The sequence below is a fragment of the Natator depressus genome, chromosome 4 (assembly GCF_965152275.1).
Source record: "Natator depressus isolate rNatDep1 chromosome 4, rNatDep2.hap1, whole genome shotgun sequence".
Lineage (NCBI taxonomy): Eukaryota > Metazoa > Chordata > Testudines > Cheloniidae > Natator > Natator depressus.
Genome location: NC_134237.1, coordinates 94846997 through 94867369, shown reverse-complemented (window position 1 = coordinate 94867369; position 20373 = coordinate 94846997). Strand labels below are relative to the sequence as shown.

General features: G+C 39.3%; 1 protein-coding gene across 3 annotated transcripts in view; it reads right to left on the bottom strand.

Annotated features, from left to right (window-relative positions):
• The window catches only part of ATP8A1 (ATPase phospholipid transporting 8A1), a 250687-nt gene that overhangs the window by 155638 nt on the left and 74676 nt on the right, over positions 1–20373 (bottom strand). For 2 of the 3 annotated variants that reach the window (XM_074951493.1, XM_074951492.1), the window contains exons 10-15: positions 18163–18274; positions 17046–17211; positions 13444–13571; positions 11079–11156; positions 9392–9480; positions 3987–4031 (exon numbers count right to left, since the gene is read on the bottom strand). In XM_074951493.1, the coding sequence (XP_074807594.1) occupies positions 3987–4031; positions 9392–9480; positions 11079–11156; positions 13444–13571; positions 17046–17211; positions 18163–18274 (618 nt within the window). The remainder of the gene's footprint in view (positions 1–3986; positions 4032–9391; positions 9481–11078; positions 11157–13443; positions 13572–17045; positions 17212–18162; positions 18275–20373) is intronic. The other variant, XM_074951494.1, reaches the window with a different exon arrangement.

Genomic DNA, 20373 nt, shown 5'->3' with positions numbered 1-20373 from the left:
TTATTCGATGACCAGCCAGCTTTCATAAAGCTGTTTATTCAAAACAAAAGCAATTCAGAGAAAACATTTATGCCAAGCTTACTAGGTGGTCACCCATCTTCCACACAGAGCAGTGATGGGCAACCTGCGGCCCATCAGGGTAAACTGCTGGCGGGCCGTGAGACAATTTGTTTACATTCACCGTCTGCTGGCACATCCGCCTGCAGCTCCCAGTGGCCACGGTTCATCGTTCCCAGCCGATAGGAGTTGCGGGAAGCGGCAGGCAGCACGTCCCTGCGGACTGCGCCGCTTCCCGCAGCTCCCATTGGCCAGGAACGGTGAATCACGGCCACTGGGAGCTGTGGGCGGCCATGCCTGCAGACGGTCCATGTAAACAAAACTGTCTCATGGCCCGCCAATGTATTACCCTGATGGGTCACGTGCAGCCCGCGGGCCGCAGGTTGCCCACCACTGACAGAGACTCTGACAGGTTTAAAGCACTTCAGGTCCTAAGCAAGGCCTGTCTCTCAGTCACAGCCCCATGCTAGCTGGTGAGTTCTAGGATCCAGTGTGAGTGACCCTCTCCACAGGTCAGGACTGATATTTTATACAGTTTCAAGGCCTTTTGAATCAGATCAAATCAGGAGGCTGAAACGTCAAAAGACTCGTTACAACAGCATTGTTTCAGTATTGGGGAATTGCATTAATTAACCCCATTGCCTTTAGTTTATGCAGGAAACATCCTTTATCTTACTTTTTAGCCCAAAACACAATTACTAGCAAGTACACTGATATACATATAGCATTTATACAGTTAACACAAGCAACTTTGAATACTCCATGTTTTCATAGCATCGCATGTTGCAAGTATTATAATTTAGTTCACCATGCATATAACATTTCCAAACTACACCACAATTGCACTACATATTTATCCTTGTAAATGAGGCAACATACTATACTTTATATCTTTCCTTGAAAAAAAAGGATTTAAATTGCAGAGTTTTGTGACTGACGATCTGCTTGAAGATAGCACTGAACTCCCACAAATACTCCCTGACCCAAACATGAAACTGGCACTCAGTGCTGGTAGTATGTTTGGCCTGCACACTCTCAATCCTTTATTATTCACACCTGTGCCTGGCATAATTTACTTGCCCTTCCCCCTCTTTCCCTCACCCCAACTTCCAGCCAGTGTTGTGGCAGTAAGGGTTGAAGTGCTGGTGGTCAATGCAACAGTGGGCACTCAACAACTATTTTGACTCCAGAGTTTCCCTTCCCAACATAATGAAGCAGTATAATATTTCTGTAGAATTTTATGGATTACAATTTAACTATATTAAAACAGGAGCTCTCCTTAAGGTCTCATTAGAAGCCACTGCGCCCAAAAGATATTTTCCGTTTCTTCCAGGGATTTCCCTTCAACTAGGTAACTTGGAGTCTAGGGAGCCAAGGATTTTTTGGACAGTTATAGATTAAATTATCTTGTTTTAGAAAACCCTTGCATAAATAAAATATTTTAAGATCATCATTGATTCCTCTGGTAAATACAAATATGAATCATGATTTTTGAATGCTTGGGGTTGGCAATACTGAAGTCCCTCTCTGTTCCTTGCAACTGTCATTCTTTTTCATGTATGCACTGGGTGCGAGGAGTGGAGGCAGCCTTACTTCATCTGACTCAGATCATCTGAACACCAAAGTTGCAACTCTGACAGAGGGGCAGGAGGGCGGGTAAAGGAATGGACATGAGCAACACATCTTGAAGAACAGTTACAAAAGATAAGTAACCATTTCTTCTTCTTCAAGTGCTTGCTCATATCAATTCCATTAGAGGTGACTCACAAGCAGCATCCATGGAGGCGGGCTCAGAGTTCATGGTCATACAGCTTGCAACATTGCTAGACTGAAGCCAGCATCATCACGAGCTTGCTGGGTAACTGCATGATGAGACATAAACATGTGGACAGATGACCAGGTAGCAGCCGTACAGATAACTTGAATCGGCACTTGGGCCAGTAAGGCCACCACCAGGGCTTGCGCCCTAGTCAAGCGGGTGATTACAATTGCCAGTGGAGGCACTTTCGCCAGATCATAGCAGCAATGGATGCAGGTGGTGATCCATAATGAAATTCTCTGGGCAGATGCTGGACAACCTTTCATCCATCACTGCAACAAACAACTGCGTCAACTTACAGAATGCCTCAGTCCTTTTGATGTAAAAGGCTAGCACTCTCCTGACGTTTAGAGAGTGCAATTTGCACTCCTCTTCCAACTTATGAGGTTTTGGAAAGAAGACAGGTAAATATATGTCTTGGCTTATATGAAACAGTGAAACTACCTTGGGCAGGAAAGCCGGGTGCGGCCGCAGCTGGCCCTTGTCTTTTTAGAACACCATATAGGGCAGCTCCGAGGTAGGTGCCCTAATTTCCAAGGCCCTGCGGGCAGATGCTATTGTGACCAAGTAAGAAACCTTCCAGGAGAGGAGGAGAAGGGAGCAGGAAGCCAGAGGCTCAAAGGGCGTACCCCTGAGCCGTGACAGCATGAGATTCACATCCCAGAGAATGATGGGGTCCTGGATGTGGGAGTAGAGTCACTACAGCCCTTTCAAAAACCAGACAGTCATATTGTGAGTGAAGACCGACCTGCCCTGGGACAGAGGGTGGAAGGCCGAAATAGCAACCAAGTGGATCTTAATCGATGACAGGACAGGCCCTGGAGCTTGAAATGCAGAGGATAGTCCAAAATTGCCTGCAGTGAAGCCTGTTCTGGCCGGATGCCCTAGTCTGAGGCCCAGCACGTGAACCTTTTCTATTTGGCCAGGCAGATCGCTCTTTCTGCTACCCAACAAAAACTGCTGGAGACGAGCCAAGCACTCCTGTTCATCTGCATTCAACCACGTAGCAGCCAGGCAGTCAGGTGCAACGCCACCAAGTTTGGTTGCAGAAAACTACTGTGGTTCTGGGACAGCAGAGCCAGCCAGAGAGCCAGCTGCAGCGGGGTGGCCACCGAAAGGTCCAGCAGCATGCTGAACCAGCACTGGCGAGGCCAAGCCGGGGCTATCAGGATTACCTTGGCTTTTTGTTGTTTGATCTTCACAGGGACTCTGTGGATTAAGGGCACTGGTGGGAAGTCATACATCAGAGCCCCCGACTATGGGAGCAAAAAGGCATCAGACAGGGATCCCCTGTCTATCCCCAAAAATGAGCAGAACATGTGGCATTTCCTGTTCTGACAGGACACAAACAAGTCCACCTGTGGATTTCCCCACCTTTGGAAGATCACACTGACCACCGCCAGATGGAGCAACCACTCACGGCGAGAAGAGATGGTCCTGCTGGGACAATCTGCTAATATGCTCCAATTGTCAAGATACCGATAGACCTGGAACTCTCGATGCCTCAGGTAAGCGTCTACCAGCGCCATGCATTTTGTGAACACTCTTGGGGCTGACGAAAGTCCCAAGGGCAGCGCCATAAATTGGAAATGGCACCGGCCCACCATCAAACAGAGAAACCGTGGAAGATGGAGATATGAAAGTATGTGTCCTTCAAGTCAAGGGCAGCGTACAAGTCTCGGGGATCCAGGGAGGAAACGATGGAGGCCAGGGGATCATGGGAAACTTCAAATTCTTGAGATATTTGTTGAGGTGCCACAGGTCCAGAATGGGTGTTAGGCGCCCTTTTGCTTTCAGGATTAGGAATAATTTAGTAATCGTAAATATTGACTCAGGAAAAATGTATCTAAAATTCAGTCTGCATGTATGAGCTTGAATACCAGTTCAAATTATTTTTAAGGTTTGCGTTTTTAAACTATCACAGCATACACAATACTAAATTAGAAAAGCAGTACTTGTGGCACCTTAGAGACTAACCAATTTATTTCTAAGGTGCCACAAGTACTCCTTTTCTTTTTGCGAATACAGACTAACACGGCTGCTACTCTGAAACCAATATTAAATCATGAATTTTAAACAAAACAGATACTAAATTATCTTTAATGCTTACCAATCATCTGAAGAATAACTATAATCCTCAGGCTCAGGACAATGGCTGCACAAAAAGTAAAGGAAGGATAGAAATAGAAGGAAAATATAATCACAGAAAGGCTACAAAATCAGATCACATATAAAAGAAAAATTTCTGAAGGAAATGAGTTACTAAAAGGGAAAACTTTTTAGAATACCTCAAAAGAATTGTTGTTAGTGCCAACATATCAGGAAACAGAAAATTTTGCAATAAAATATTAAATGTATGTTGGGGCTCTGTAATACGCAATCAGGCTAAATTAATTCATGCTTGATTTATCCTCATGCACTGGCACCCAACAAACTGCCTGATCCAAAGTCCATTTAAGTCAATGGAAGACTCCCATTGATTTTAACGGGCTTCAGATAAGAACATAAGAATGGCCATACAGGGTCAGACCAAAGGTCCAACTAGCCCAGGATCCTGTCTTCAGACAGTGGTCAGCAGCAGGTGCCCCAGAGGGAATGAACAGAACAGATAATCATCAAGTGATCCATCCCATCGCCTATTCCCAGCCCCGTCGTCCCAGATCAGCCCATTACTGTGGTTAAAAAAACCCAGAAAATCTAAAATCAGAGAACCATAGAGGTCTCCTACAGGACAAGATGTGTTAAACATACAGTATTAGTTCAACAGATGCCAAGACACTTATATAAATACAAAATGTAACTAAGTCAAAACAGAAGCCAAGGGGCAAATTTTCAGTTGGTGTAAATTGTTTTAGCTTCACTAAAGCCAATGGAGCTATGATCATTTATACCAGAGGATCTGCTCCTAAGCTTGCAAACTGGTTTACACTAATCAGTTCTGAATGTACAAAAAAGCACACATTTTGAAAATATTTGTAATTAAAGACATATTTGCACTGCAGAGTGTTCTGAAAATGCTGAACATCACAACTGGCTACACAGCATGAAGGAATTCACCCATTTATAAACACAGGTGAAAACCTATTTACCACATCATTAGTAATTTACTTTAAAGAAGCTGCAGAGATGGAGCAATTTTATTTCTCTGCCCACCCCCACATGAAATCTGAAGGGGAAAGCAATCAAGAGACAAAATTCTCAGGACTGCTGCTCTCTGAGCTGTCCCTGTATTATTTGGCTTTCTGCTCCCTGACGGAGAATGAATCTTCCCAAAGGAGAAGCTCTGTTAAAGATGTTCAGGTCTCATGAAAGGGGGATGCATGAACATTGGGAAGCAACAGGGATCAATCTGTATCAAGGTAATTGAAATCACTGATGATGATGATTATTTTTTTAAAAAAGATTGATTTAAACCAGGCTGAGCTATGAATAGCTATTATGAATGTTTTTATGCTATTGTAACTTTAGATTAAAATGTATAATAAACTAAATTGTAAATGTTATTTAGTTGGTTGTTTTTTCACTATTCTTGGGTATCATATTTGAATTTACAAAAATTTTTATAGGCCAAAATACATAAATAAAATAAAAATTGAAAATCTAAAATTATGATCCTGCAAACACTTAACCAGGCACTTACTTTTTACTCACATAAAAAGTCCCATTGAAGTAAATGGGGCTCTCTCATGTGCTTAACGCTAAGCAAATACATAAACGTATACAGAATCAGAAGTTAAGATTATATTTTTACTAAAAACTTCTTAGTCATAAAAATCTTTATTACTTCAATATAAAATTACTTCAGTGTTAACAATGGAAGTTATTTACTTTAATCACATTAATAAAGTTATTGTGAACCCTTTTTTTATTCACACAGGACAAAATTTTCAAAAACAGAAGCCTAAAGTTAGGTTCCTAAAACCATATTTAGGCATGCCAGGGTGAGACTTTCTAAAGAATCAAAGTGACTTAAGAGCAAAAGTCCCATTGACTTTGAACTGCAAACTCTCATGGAGGAGTATAGCCTGGTAAAAGCATTTGAACTTTCTTGACTTGTGGAAGTTTAATATAATGGAAGGTGGAAGCAGCTGCAGATGTAGCATAGGTTATTTGCTTATTAATTTTGTGTCTGAGTTTGTTTTGTTCTTACACCAAGGATGCTAATGAGCTCCTGCCCTTGTCCTTTTCAACAAAGTTGAGCACTTTCAGAGTGAAACTTCTTAGTAGAAAAAGTCTGTACGTAAAATTTGAAATTAATTAAAATACAAAACATCAACTTAACAATTTAAGACTACAACACAGGCAAATGTAAAGTATTAGCAGCATTCAAATTAAAATACTGATTTACATTAAAATCAATTTAAATTCAAAACAGATTTTTTTGATTAAAATATTATTTTTATGTATGTCAGAAAAGCAATCTGGAGCCTGAATGGGCTTCAGCTGAAGACTGTGCTGAGGATGCTTGCAAAGGCTTGATGGGGCCGTTTCCTCCCCTCCCCTCAGTCCTTTACTGGGAGCATTATCCCTACTCAGAGTAGATGATAAATCTGTCAGAGGAAGAGACAGGTCCGAGTCTACACTTGTATTCAATTCCCCTTTCTTATCCTGGGAATAGGTGCTGCCAGAGTTCCAGGGGCACTCATCCATCTGGATGAGTTCATAGATGCAGAAGGTCTTTATAGGGCTTCCTATTCTGTCAGGACTTCCTAACCGGAAACTTTTCTCTGCTCACCTCTTCTGAGTCTTAGCTGCCCCTGCAGATTAGGTAGAGAGGACTGACAATGTGAGGTACAGTTGGAGCTTTACCCTCTCCTGGTCTTGGACTGGGGTCAGCCAGACTGGATGCCTGCCAACAGAAAATCTTATGCATGTGGTACTCATGATTAGCAGACTGGGAGTGCCTCATATGTGCTGCCAATGCAGCTGCACACCACAGTGTTCCACAGGGCTGCCTTATGGCCTCCAAGGTCTACTTTTCTCTTCCCTCCTCTAGCAGCAGGCTGCTTGTGTTCTCCACCTGCTGGCGACAGAAAACAACTGGGCTATGAAGTGGTAAGGAGAATTCTCTCAGAAGATTAGCTGGCTGGTTTTTGCTCATGTGCTCAGGATCTAACTGATCACCATACGTGGGGTCACGAAGGAATTTTCCCCCAGGTGAGACTGGCAGGGATTTGGGTTTTTTTGTTTTTTTTTTTAATCTTCCTCTGCAGCATGTGGGTGTGGGTCATTTCCCAGGATTGTTTGGGTGTATTTCACATTATCATTTCCCTGCCATCTCAGGCACTGGTGCACCTTGGTCCCCTCTATTTTCTGCCTGTGGCCCATAATAATCCAGTCTCCTATGGGTAATACTTTGGTCTAATTTCAGTTGCTGAGTTTAGTGTGTACGTTCTGCGTGGTGTTGGTGGCCTGTGATATACAGCAGGTCAGACCAGTTAATCTGATGGTCTCTTCTGGTTTTAAATGCTGACTCTAACTGAAGCCTCAGAGATTACTAGAAGCCTACATAAATGAGTGTTACATCATCACATGTTTTAGTGTACTATCTCCATCTGCTGGTTGAAAAAAAAACTATAATCCAAGAGTCCGGACCGGTATAAAAAATCAAAGGTAGAGAGCCTAGTTATAACTTGTGGATTCCTGGTCCACTCTGAATATCTGGTGGATAGAAAACACATCCTTTTAACTTGGAAGCTGAGCAGATTTGATGTGAAAGTCACTGAGAGATAAACAGACTTTAAAGGATATTTTATCTGATTACCAATTTCCTGAGCCATCCATTTCCCTTTATTTCTTATCTCAACTTTCATTCATTCAGCCTAATTCATAAGGATCATAAGACTTTTGTTACTTTGCCTGAAACAGACTTCATAAGTAGAAGTGGTTTTGTGACTGAAGAAGTCCTGCAATTTGCCTCAGCTCCCACCATAACTACTCTTTACAGACAAAAATAAAAAATCAGTTGGAGAATGGAGAAGTCAAGGAGAAGACATTAGATTTTATTAGACTCAAGAAAAAAAGTTATGGTTTAAGCTTAAATGTTTCTCTTTCTACCCCACTTATGAAAATACAGACACAGACTCATTTATGTGTTACTGCTTCAGCTAGAACAGACTAAGTCACAGTATGGCTCAGGCTGAACACAGATTTCAACAAGGTACTGATGCTCTTAAATTCCTTAAAGTCATAGGGCCTCCACTGTTTTATTCTTTTTAAGCTTAAGAAGTTGGAGGCCCAGATCTTTTGTGTCTTCCCCAACTCTTGTGGCTGCTGGGAGGTGATTTGGTGTCAGGGTTACTTATGCTTGTAATGGTCTCCTAGGGCTGTTAAGTCAGTAGGTGTGCCTGAGTGCAGCATGCTTCAGGCCTGTCCCCCTTCCACTCCATATGCCAGGGAAATCTTTCGATGCTCTGTCAAGGCAACTTTTTGGTTCCTCTACACTACTGCTGGAGTGCGGGTACAAGATCAGGCCCAGAAAATATGAAGTTGAATAACAAACACTGAATACATCAAGGCAATATTCACTTGAAACATTTTTCTCTACTCTTCCTGAATATCTAGGTACTTGACATTAGCTGACTAAGTTGGTCATCCAAAAACTGAGCTGCTATTTTGTTATTCTGTCTCTTTGCAAAGTCTGAGTTCCCATCCCCCAGTTACCACCAAAAACCAAAACCAAGCAACCAACCAACAAGAGGTCATTCCCCATAGGTGCTGGAACAATTTTTATGGTGGGGGTGCTAAAAGCCATTGAACAAAACTGTAAACCCTGTGTAAGATGGAAACCACTTGAAACCGGGGGTGCTGCTGCAATCCAGTACCCCTAGTTCCAGCACCTATGTCATTCCCACCAGATCAGGGTGCAAAAGCAATTCTACCAAAAAAGGCACATTATTCAAGCATAAAAGGAAAAGATCATTTCAGTAGGCAAATATTTACTGTTGAAGGTATTAATTGCAATAAGTTGTGAAAATAAATTTTAAAATAATGAAACATTGAATTTGTTTAACCCACATAACAAACCTATGTTAAAACACACACACACATATCTTTGGACTCATGTAAAATCAAAACCTAACACCAAAAAGCTATTCAAATTCTTGTTCATTCAGTGTAATCATACTGAACTGTTCATTTACACAAGTGTGCACGCACAGGAGCACATGTCTGTGTGAAATATAAAATGTGGGCCAAAACATTGTCATTTTCTGTAGCTGTAAGTAAAAACTCATCAATGAAGGTATTAATAAGACTAACATATAGAAACAGCTGATGTGCTGAAATATGTAACTGTAACAATTAACCTTCAGTCTTTTAATTTTATCTTAACTTCGGTTTGTGAGAAAAGGTACTCTCTTATGTAGTGAATGGATAAAGAATGTCAGCCTCATAACGAACAACTCTTTTCATAGCCACAAGAAAAAGGTCTTCTTAACTACATCCAGTGCCAGGAAGAAATTAAAGAAAAATAAGCAACTTTAAGTTGATATAAAAAAAAAACCAAACACTTACCCATAAGCAACTCCTGCAATGGTGCACTTCTTAAATTGCATGACATTGCAAGTCAGGGTACCAGTTTTGTCAGAAAATATGTATTTGACCTAAATGAATTTTAAAACTCATTACATTACACTCAATACATATTTCTATATTTAGTCATTCATAGCTGTTAACATACTAAACACTTTTAGCCACTTCTGCAATGAACTACTTCACTCAGTTTATTGATTATAAAAATATTTGGCTTAGAACATAAACTCTTATGAATACATTCTTGATACCTAAAATTTCATATCTGCAAAAGATAAGACATTAAGATGGATGTACAGATTGGGCTTGATTCAACACATGGAGGTATACTTCACAGTTCTATGCTCCATAGATTGCAGAAATTCCACTACTACGTGAGATCAATGGCGCAGCTAGTATAATATCCTGTGTCTGACAGGGGCCAGTGCTTCCAAATAAATTTTAAACTTATTGTACTAATATGCTTATGAGGAAAGCGTCGTTCTAATCCCAAAGCATGAATTAAAAATATGTGAGAAAAGCCAGACCAATCTCTCCTGTGTCTCAGTGACTACCTGCTGGGTCCCTGCAATGTGGAAGAGGAGGCTGCCTGATTCAAATGCAGAGGGGACAAGAGACAGATCTGTTGGGGGGGAGGGGAGAGAGAGACAGGTGGGAATGGACTGGAATAAGGAGCTAGGGAAGGGGCAGAAACTTGGATGAGAGGCTGGGGGAGGTGGAAAAGGAAAACTTGGACCGGGAGTTGCATGGGTGAGAGACTTGCATTAGCTGGATAGAGAGACTGGGACATGGAGCTGAGGGGGAGAGACTAGGGCTGGAAGCCAGGGGTGGGGAAGACTGGGAGGCAGGGAGAGAAATGGAGGAAGGGAAAGACTGGGAGCTAGTAAATGAGATTGGATGAGGAGGTGGAGTGGGGAGGCTAAGAAGCAGTGGTGTAGGGAAAAGGAGGCAAGGGGGCTGGGGTGACAGAGGGGACACATGGGATGGGGAAATGGGCAGAAAAGTCTGTGCCCTCTAGAAATACTTCCCTCCAGAGCCTAGAATGGAACCCACGATTCCTGTCTCATCACCACTCTGCTGTCAGCAATATCTGTGAAACTGACTGGAAAAATGGGCCATACATCTCTGGTTCACACAGAGGATGGATTACAACCTATTAAACCTATCAGTAGCTCTGTTAGCTCAGTAGTAGAGGGCTGTGTGGTGGATCCAAAGGTTCCCATGAGGGTGTATCAGTAGGATGCATCTGCATAATGCATATTGTATCAGGGGACTAAATTAAAGGTGCACTGGCACAGACCATGGCATTTTTTAACTTTTGAGCCCTTGAATTAGCAAACTTAATAATGTTCTTGTAATGTAGTTGTGTGTGTGCATGCGCGTGTGCGTGTGTTTGATACACACATGTGCATATTTAAAACAGGAGCTAAAATTCCTTTGTCTAAATAAGAACATATAAATGTATACGAAAAACTGTATGCCTAATAATTTAATATACGCTTAAATAATTACTATTCAGAATATACCTATTAAAAAAATCAAGACTGATAACATTTATGAAAGAATAAGACCACTCTCACATTAACAATTCAAGTAAAAACAATTGCTCACAAGTTCTAGAGTGAATCATTTCACACACTATTAAGTTACAGGAAGCAATTTGGTCTACCTGGCCAAGTTCTTCGTTGAGATTGGATGTACGAGCCATGGAAGAAGTGTCTGTAGGTTCATAGTGCATGTCTATATCCTAAAGAAAGATGTAAGTGGTTAAAAGCTAGTTTTCCATACTTTTAAAAAGATAAATTACTTAGCTTCTTTACAGTTGTTACTTATGTATAGGGTGTGACAGAATTCAATTTTTTTAATGGATATCAATGTCTATTTTTAAGCATTTTCCCTACTTTTATCGATTTAAATTCTCAATTGTGGAAAATTCTGGGGAGTGATAAACAATGGGGAAGATAGACAATATTTATTTAATGACAGAAGATGTTAAGACTCAAAAGGTTAAAGCTTTATAAACATTAACTCGCAAATTGTCAACATCATATGTCAAAACATACAAAGCCCTAAATAAAACCCTAATAAGTTCTCATGCAGCATTTTTCTTACTTTGCTTATCTGTAAATTTATTATTATTATTATAGATGGAAATATTTTTGTCACCTAGTATGTATACAGTGAAATTGAAGTTTACTGACATTTAACAATAAATATCTAATCCTTCCAAGCCTATAAATATAGTCTCTGACCAATGTATTGAACCCGACTATAAATTATCTATTTTTATGTCATCTATTTCAGCTGAAAAACCTGCAGAGACAATCAGGTCAGTACAAAGAGTCTCCTGAAATAGAAGTATGTTTTCAGCTTTTAAACTAATTTAATGACTTATGCTACACTTTAGAGACAGTTTTTATTCAGATGATTTTAGTGATCAGTATATGTGACAGTAACTGTATCAATATATCTAAAATAGGTACCACTGAAAATAAAAAAAGAAAACCACGTTAGAGTATCGACTTTTCCACTATATTTCTTAGATTTAGAATGTATAACACAGCAAGGCATTTACACATTGTACTAAAGGTAAATATTCCCTGAAAAAAAATATATTGAAATGGAGTTTAGATTGAGAGTACATATCAGTAATTTAGAGTGAAATATATGACAGGGATGTTATAATTATTAAAACAAAAACAAAACCCAAAACATTATTAAGTAAAAAATATCAGAGTTAAGTTTAAACTTAAAAAAACTGAAACACATTAAAATATGGAAATGCCCTGTTAAGACTCCTAAATCATCTTAATTGTCCTGTACTGATTATGTGCAAAAGCCTTACGGTTATGTTTAAGGCATTTTAATGTTTGTAGTCTTATATTGGACTCAACTGATTTTTAAAAGACACATATTCTCTCTCTCTCTTTTTTTCCCCTCTCATGGTGTCACCACAGTGGACTCAACCTTAACTCTGCCTAACTAGGAATTTCCAAATTGTAACCTGTTTGGATTTCTTGTGTGTGTGCTGGTCATCACCTTAACCATTTTGCTTAAATGTTTTAATTCCTTTCCCCAATCTCTGTCAGTTTTTGTCTTTCAGAGTTTAAGATATTCAAGGCAGCCACTGCATTTTGTCCCCCTTTCTTGTTGCACAATGCTTGTAACATTTTGGCACTAACATAAAATGAACCAACAGAAATATAATAGTTGATAAATTACAGAAAAGTTTGTTGTTTTTTGATCTACATACAAATCTCAAATATTCAACCGCACACACACATTAAATACACACACACACACACACACACTTACTTATTTTACACATCACATCTCTCTCTCACACATTTATTTTTACATATTTGACCAAAGAAAAGGATCATGCAATTTGCATGCCCACAGCTAGAATTTTTCTTTCAGTTCCAGGCACCTTATTTTCAAAAAGATTCAAACCAAAGGGAGGTCAGTGAAGAGAAACAAAATCAAGGGCTGAACTTAAACAAATAAGAGTAAAAGAGCAAAAGCCTATAACTTGTCCAAGAGATTATTAAAAGGGGGCATAATGGTCTATGCATATTTCGAGGTAAGCACCAGAAGGGAGAGAATTTATTTATGGTGGTACCAGAATGTATAATCAGAAGAAAGTGAATGAAATTAAGAGAGAAAATTTAGGCTGAATATTAGAAAAACTTCATGAAAAAGATCTATTAGACCATGGAATTGTTTTTCCAGGGGGGTCTAATCAAAGCCGTATTGCCTGGAACATTTAAAAATTGGAAAGAACAAAACACTGGACAATGTGATGCAGGAAAAAATCCTGAGTTTGCAAGGAAGTACTAAATGATCAAGTATTTCAGGTTTCCATGATACTGTAATTAGTACTGCATGCTTTAAAATGTGGACTTACATGCAACAAGAAAAATGAAGAGAAAAAGATTTTTATTATAGAAATGAACTGCCTATCATGATTCACAAACAAGTGATAGTATTTGGTTTTAGAAATCAGTGTAAGCCACAATAAATGTCATATTTACCCAATTTATGAAATATGCCTGGATAAATTTAACGACTTCTAATGTAACCAACAAGCTGATTGGAATGAGATTATTGAAGAGAATGATAAAGGTCAAGAAATTCAGTCCAAAATTGTTAGCTCCACCATCTGTTAAAATAAAAGAAAGCACTTGTAAAATTAAACACTGTTTTGGTTAGGCAACCAACAGATAACATTTTCACAGCCACATTTGTTGGCTTTTGTAATATACAGATAGAAGTTCTTTAGGTATTTTGAGAAGTTACTATGGTAATACCCCTTCCTAACCCATATTGTAAGGCTGTAAATTACATGGAAGATATGGGTTTAGTTGTGATCAAATGCAGTTTTAATTTACATAATTTTTCTCCAACTTTTAAAAAGCAGATTACCTGATTTTTTGCTCTTTAGATATATCCTTACATTTTTGCATGTGCTTTGTAGGGAAGATCAAACCAGTCTGAATAAAGTAAGAACCAACTGAACCTTTACTCTAAATATGAACTTTCTAAATTTGAGAATTTTTTTTAAAAAGTGAGAATTGTGGGAGGGGAAAGAACACTTCCTAATTCCTTCTCTACACATCCTCACTCCTCCAGTAGTTAAAGGTAAAGTAGCAAGATACTATAAGATAAGATATCTTCATGGTTTTTACAGAAGGCACAGAAGCATGATTTTACCAAAAATCTCACAAAGAAGCATGTTTACATGACATTTCAAAGTTGATTCCTAAATCAAACAGGTTTGGGATAGGCTTCCATAAACACATTTCTGGATACAAAGTCCAAACTTTGACTTGCATCCACCAGCAGTTCATTATCTATTTACATTATTAAAAATCAACATGCCTAACCTCTTCCACAATATAATTTGCTTATTTCCATATATGCACACAAAGTCTAGAACAAGAGTGTGAAATGTAACTAAGGGCTTGTCTTCACTACGGGGTCAGTTGACCTAAGTTATGCTACTCCAGCTACGTGAATAATGTAACTGGAGTTGACATAGCTTAGGTCAACTTAGCCCGGTGTCTTCAGCGCGCTGCGTTGACAGGAGATGCTCTCCAGTCTACTTTCCTTACTCTTCTCAGAGAGCTGGAGTACTATCGACCAGAGAGCACTCTGCTGTCAATTTAGTGGATCTTCATTAGACCCGCTACATTGATCCCCCCCGCAGTGAAGACCAGCCTTAACTGACTAACAGTTTTACACTACTTTTCCCTTTTAAACAGTTCCAATGATTAGCTATATTTAGACAAATACTAGAAATGAACTTTTGAAATTAATTTTCCAAAAGAGTTTTTACAGATACCGGACACCACTTTTTACTCACCCATTTATAATCATGCTCACCACTATGTCAGAGCTCCACAGCAGTGGTCAGTCTCTTTGAATCCAAAAAAATATGAATCTGTCTTTAACAGGATGATGATGCAGTGAAGCCGCAGTAGCGCAGGCAGCGGCAGCAGAGACACGGCTGCGCTGTGCAGAGCACAAACCAACCTGAAAATGGTTGGTACATACTCGGCACAGCTCAGTCATGCCCCTGCTGCCACTGCCCATGCTACTGCGGCTATGCTACTATTTAACCTTGCACTCTTATTGAGCTACCTTGAGTATGTGTACATGAGCAGGGGAATCACTCCCATAATTCATAGTGCAGTGTAGCCTTATAACACTTTAAGATCTCCATCTTTCTCAGAAGCAGCTGATACGAGTACTGTGCCAGAGGCAAGATGTATGTAAAACAGCTCAAACCTCTTCAGAAACAAAGAGCAACTCTTCTTAACCAGTTCTGTTGCAGTACAGTTGCCATGTCCTGAAAATTCACAGAATCCACAGAAGTAGAGGAAGAAGCAGCAAGCAGAAGAACACAAAGAAGTATGAGGTGATGGCATAAACACCATAATCTGTTCTTGTTCCTCTGTTCTTCCTCCTTCTCAATTCCTGGAAAGCTCTCAAGAGAATATTCCATTAATAAGCTAGATATTCTGGGGTGTTTTGGAGATGGAAATCTGGATTCTAATTTCAGTTCTAATATGCATTCTTTGCGAAAATCACCTTTTACATAATCAGGGTCATGTGGCACTTTGGAGCTGCATGTTCCAGCCTATACAAAGCTGACCATTCAAGCATACTATAGCTCCAGACAGCCAAAGTAGTAGTCCTGAATCAGGAAACTCAGAGCCAGAAAGTAACAGCAACCAAAAAGGAAGAAGATCCTATTCATCTTTCCAGGATGTTTTATGAGTGGATAAGATTCACAGATTTGAGTTCCAAAATCATGATTCATGGATCCTCTAGATATACTCATCTCGTAACTTGTCTTTGGAGCCAATGGAAGGGCTGTTTTAAGCAGCTCTGTCACAAACATCCATACTGGGGAATGCATGAGACTATATTGGTCACAGGCCTTTGAACATTGACTCAATGCTTGCTTGCTTGCTTGCTTGCTTAAAACGTAACTTGCTTAAAACCAACATTTTTATTGATCAGAACAAGGGCTGCCTGAACCCAGATCACTTTCTGTAATATGGAGGCACGAGTTCCTGGATTTGGAGAACTGCTTATGTACATCTCAGCTTAAAAACATTTTGAGCAGTTTGTTCTCTTCTTCTTCAATACAATGGAGAAGGAAATCAAGGTAACTGTAAACCCAAACTCATCCTAAACACGAATGAATGGCTTCTTGGTGACTCATGTCAAAACTTAAGAGCTTGGCTTCAATTTACGATCCAGTAATTTCTTTATTGGCAGAGACAAATCTTAAGTGCTATACTTTGACTTCAGATCCAAGGACTTTGGATTCAAAGTCAGGTGCTTCAAAGGAAGAGGAGGAAGAAGAGGGTGTCAACTCGCTACGATGAATTGAAGTCTTGCTGCCCTGGTTTCCTTGCTGGGGTCAGTCATGCTAGATGCCTACTAAAGGAGAGTCTGGAGCACATATGATTGAGCATCTGCTGCATCACAAAGGCTTCCTTTAGATCTAGTTCCCTTGTTGACATCAGCTATGCTGACTCATTGCTCATGGAATTGAAGGCTCAAAGGCTGTCAGTACGTCATGCATGTTTCAGCTGTCCACTAAAATGTGTCATAGGGCTTCCTACAGACCTATTTCTTTCCTCTCTCCTTCAACAGCAGCCTGTTAAAAGACCATCCTTATGTGACTGAGACAAACAACTGAAAGCTGAGATACAATCAGCCCCTCATATGGAAGGGTATGATGTAGCATAAAGCCACAACTTTACTTACTGGGGGAAGGAAAGTATATGTTAAGGGTCAGAAAGAGGTCAGCATGGGGGAGAGGGGGCAGAGAAGATTTCAAGTTGCTCCTTAACAGACCCTTGAAAGATGGTAGAAGCAAAAATACCAGCTTCCCTTCCTGGGGTGAATTCACCATTCATTAACTTAGCAAGAGGCTCAAATGGCCAGGAAACACTTTACACCAGCTTTGATATATCTATAATCAATATATACAGTAAATAAAGATGGATAATGTTATAAAATCAAGATGAATGTTTTACTGTCCTATTTTTCAATTATGGAACTTATGCAAGTATCATCTGGACAACAAAATATTTAATACAATTATTTTAGTGCTTACAGTTTAGATTGAGATACCAGTCCCTTTGGCCATGCCTTCGATTCCATATAGCTGAGCCAATAGAACAGATTAAAGACATGGCAATAAGAATGCAGAACAAAATCAAGATCTGAATATTTGTAATTCGTTCCACATTGGATAGTTTAAGAGGCGGGCTTGTTGAATTCTGTGAAACACAAGAAAATTGTAAAAAATAAGTAGAAAATGAGGTACATGTGTAGTTCTCCAATATTTTCAAACTATCTTGTTGTGTCTTTTTCTACACATTTCTCTGAAGAGATATACTGCATAATATTGGCATAAATTGCATAATATGTATCCTTAGCATTATATCTGATCTTAGAGAACAATTGTAATAGCAGCTATTAGTAAAATGTAACGTTACAAAAAAATCACCTCAGTACAGAAGAAACTTGCTTACAAACACCAAGGGTGGAGAAATCCATTTCAAATGACTGAACTTTGCAAATTGGAAAATGAATAAATGATAATGCATCACTAAACTGAATGCATTCATTTATTTTGACAACTACAGATCAGTTGTGATAGTCAAAATAATACCAGGAAAAAAAACCCCTGATATTTGGGGAGGTTGACATTTCCCCCTACCCCCTCCCCATAACTTACAAATGAATTAATATCACACTGTCTTCATAAAAGTATTCTTCCTTCTATGCTGTGAGGAAGGCATGCAATAAGACAGTTTAGAAAGCAGTCATAAAATCATTCAAAGGTTATCAGGCAAACTACAGTGATCCAGATTGATAAAAAATGCCATTTTAAATATACATTTAAAAAGAATAAGAACATGCCTGCAACTGAAAAAAAAAAAAACATTTTTCCAAGGATAAATGCTTGGTAACATTCTATGTAACCAACAAAAGAAATATATCTTGATTTTACTCAGTCTAACTCACAAAAAAAGCAGCTTTGCTACAAATAGACTATATTTTAACTATTACCTTGAAGCCAACAGTAAAATAGACAGATCTTCGGGTCTCTTTAACTTAAAACATTTTTAAAGACAAAGAGTAAAGATGGCTTTTGTGTAACAATAATGGTATCAAAACCTAACAAAACAGAGCATTTATGAAATATCCACATTTAAATGACAAACCTGCATGAGTTTTGTATCATGTCCAGTATACACAACTATTCCATGAACCCACTGGGTATTTCTTAGTTGAGCTCCTCGTAGAAGAATTTGGTCAGGTCCCAGTGGAACAGTACTGGAAGGAAGCAATTTTATATTTTATCAGTATAAAATAACTCATCACTTTACGAGGAATAAAAGTAACCGGCAGCCAGTAGTCATCACAATGTATGAGCTAAATTTTCAAAAGAAACTAGTCATTTTCAGTGCCTCCCTTGAAACACATTAAAGCAGCCTAATTTTCAAAGGGCAGGTGCTCAGCACTAACTGAATAAAATCAGACCTCTGTTAAGCATCTCAGGTTGAGCACTGCAAAACTTAGGGATTCACAAAATCACTCATCATTTCTTAAAATATTGGCTCTGTCACTAAATACAGGACTATTAAATGGGCATTTTGAAAGTAACACTTATTATAATTTTTTCTTTATTTTGTATAATATCATGAGGAATATCTTCAGAGAAGGAGTCGTGTATTTGTAAACTGAAATTCATCCTCTCAAGAATTTCATTTTACAAATTAATTCTTAAATGAGTCCAATCATTTTCTTTGAAGTATCCCATTTTAGGCCATTCCACCAACAGCATATCAAACAAACAAACAACCCTTATACACATGATCCTATTAAAAATGTAAAGTAACCTGATTTTTAAAATTTTTTGTATGTTCTTTACTTAGGGATAGCAAAACAAGCTGACATTATCTGTATCAGTTAAAGTATGTACTTCAGCTCAATAGCATTCTTCATAAAGCAGCACTTTGTACATTAGAAATATACAGATTTTTGCTAATTTATATTTGAGACCATTTGGATTTAGTTTGGGGTTCTCAACCTTTTTCTTTCTGAGGCACTCCAACATGCTACAAAAACTCCATGGCCCCTCTGTGCTACAACAACTGTTTTTCTGCATATAAAAGCCAGGGTTGGTGTCAGGGGGTAGCAAGCAGGGCAACTGCCAGGGCCCAACACCACAGGGGACCCTGCAAAGCTAAGTAGCTAAGGCTTCAGCTTCAGCCCCGGGTGGTGGGGCTCGGTGCCCTGGGCTTTAGCTCTTCTGGTTGGGTTTCAGCTTTCTGCCTCGGGCCCCAGTGAGACTAATGCCAGCCCTGCTTGGCAGCCCCCCTGAAACCTACTCACGACTCTCCAGAAGGCCCCAGGTTGAGAACTGCTGATTTAGATGTCTGATATGACATATGCCATAGCTCAGGCTCCTAGTAAAACAGAAAATTTGTTACCTGATTATGTTTTTTTATGGGACTAATATCTTCCCCAATCTCTTCACCTTTCCTTTTTGCAAATACTAGATGCAATTCAGACTTGGCAATGAGGTGGCCCCCTAACTTCAGATGAGTACCTCCACAGCCGTTTGGAATCAGTAAATTAATAGTAGAGTATAAATAAACTTGTTAATGACAATGCCTTAGTACTCTGGTTTATATATGATACTTTGACCCTGTGAAAACTATTGTACAGATACTCCAATAATTTACATGGGGTGGGGAAGACTGAGAAGGAGGTCAACCTCAGTAAGGGAATCAGCAAGTAACAAATTTTCCATTGTGGATCCTGACCTCTCCTCTTCCCCAGTCTGAAATGTTTGAGATACAGAGAGACAGCAAGTAAGGAAAAATTAGTAAGGAAGGAAAGAGAAGTAAGACAGAGAGAAGCATGTACCCCTTTTCCCTAAAATTAAGGGTAATAACAGTAAATTACTTTGGAACCTCCACTTGGAGCACCTTCATGCTAAAGAATATTTCTTCTAGGAAATGATGGTCAAGCTGTAGTGCTTCTTAAAATAGTGTTTATAAATGAGCAGGGGGCAGCTTTGTAGTCGCTAACAAATTTTCTGCCCAGGAGACTGTTGTGGAGCATGTTTTCTGATCCCTTCTGGAACCTTTTTTCCCCTTGATTAAAAAAATCAGTGATATAGCTCTTCTTCCACATAGCTTTGGAGCATTTGGATACTTTCAAGCCCAGACACTTGGTTGAAAGAAAGTGAATGAGGACATTTTCTTCTTGAACTGATGTAAAATTTAACTGCTCTTCTCATACCTAGCATGTGCCATGCTTTGTCTTTCAAATGTTGAGATCTTGCAGACCCTATCCTCATGGAAGATACAGTTAGACTCATACTTTTCAAGAGCAGAAATTTTGGAGACTTTTCTTCCCAGCAT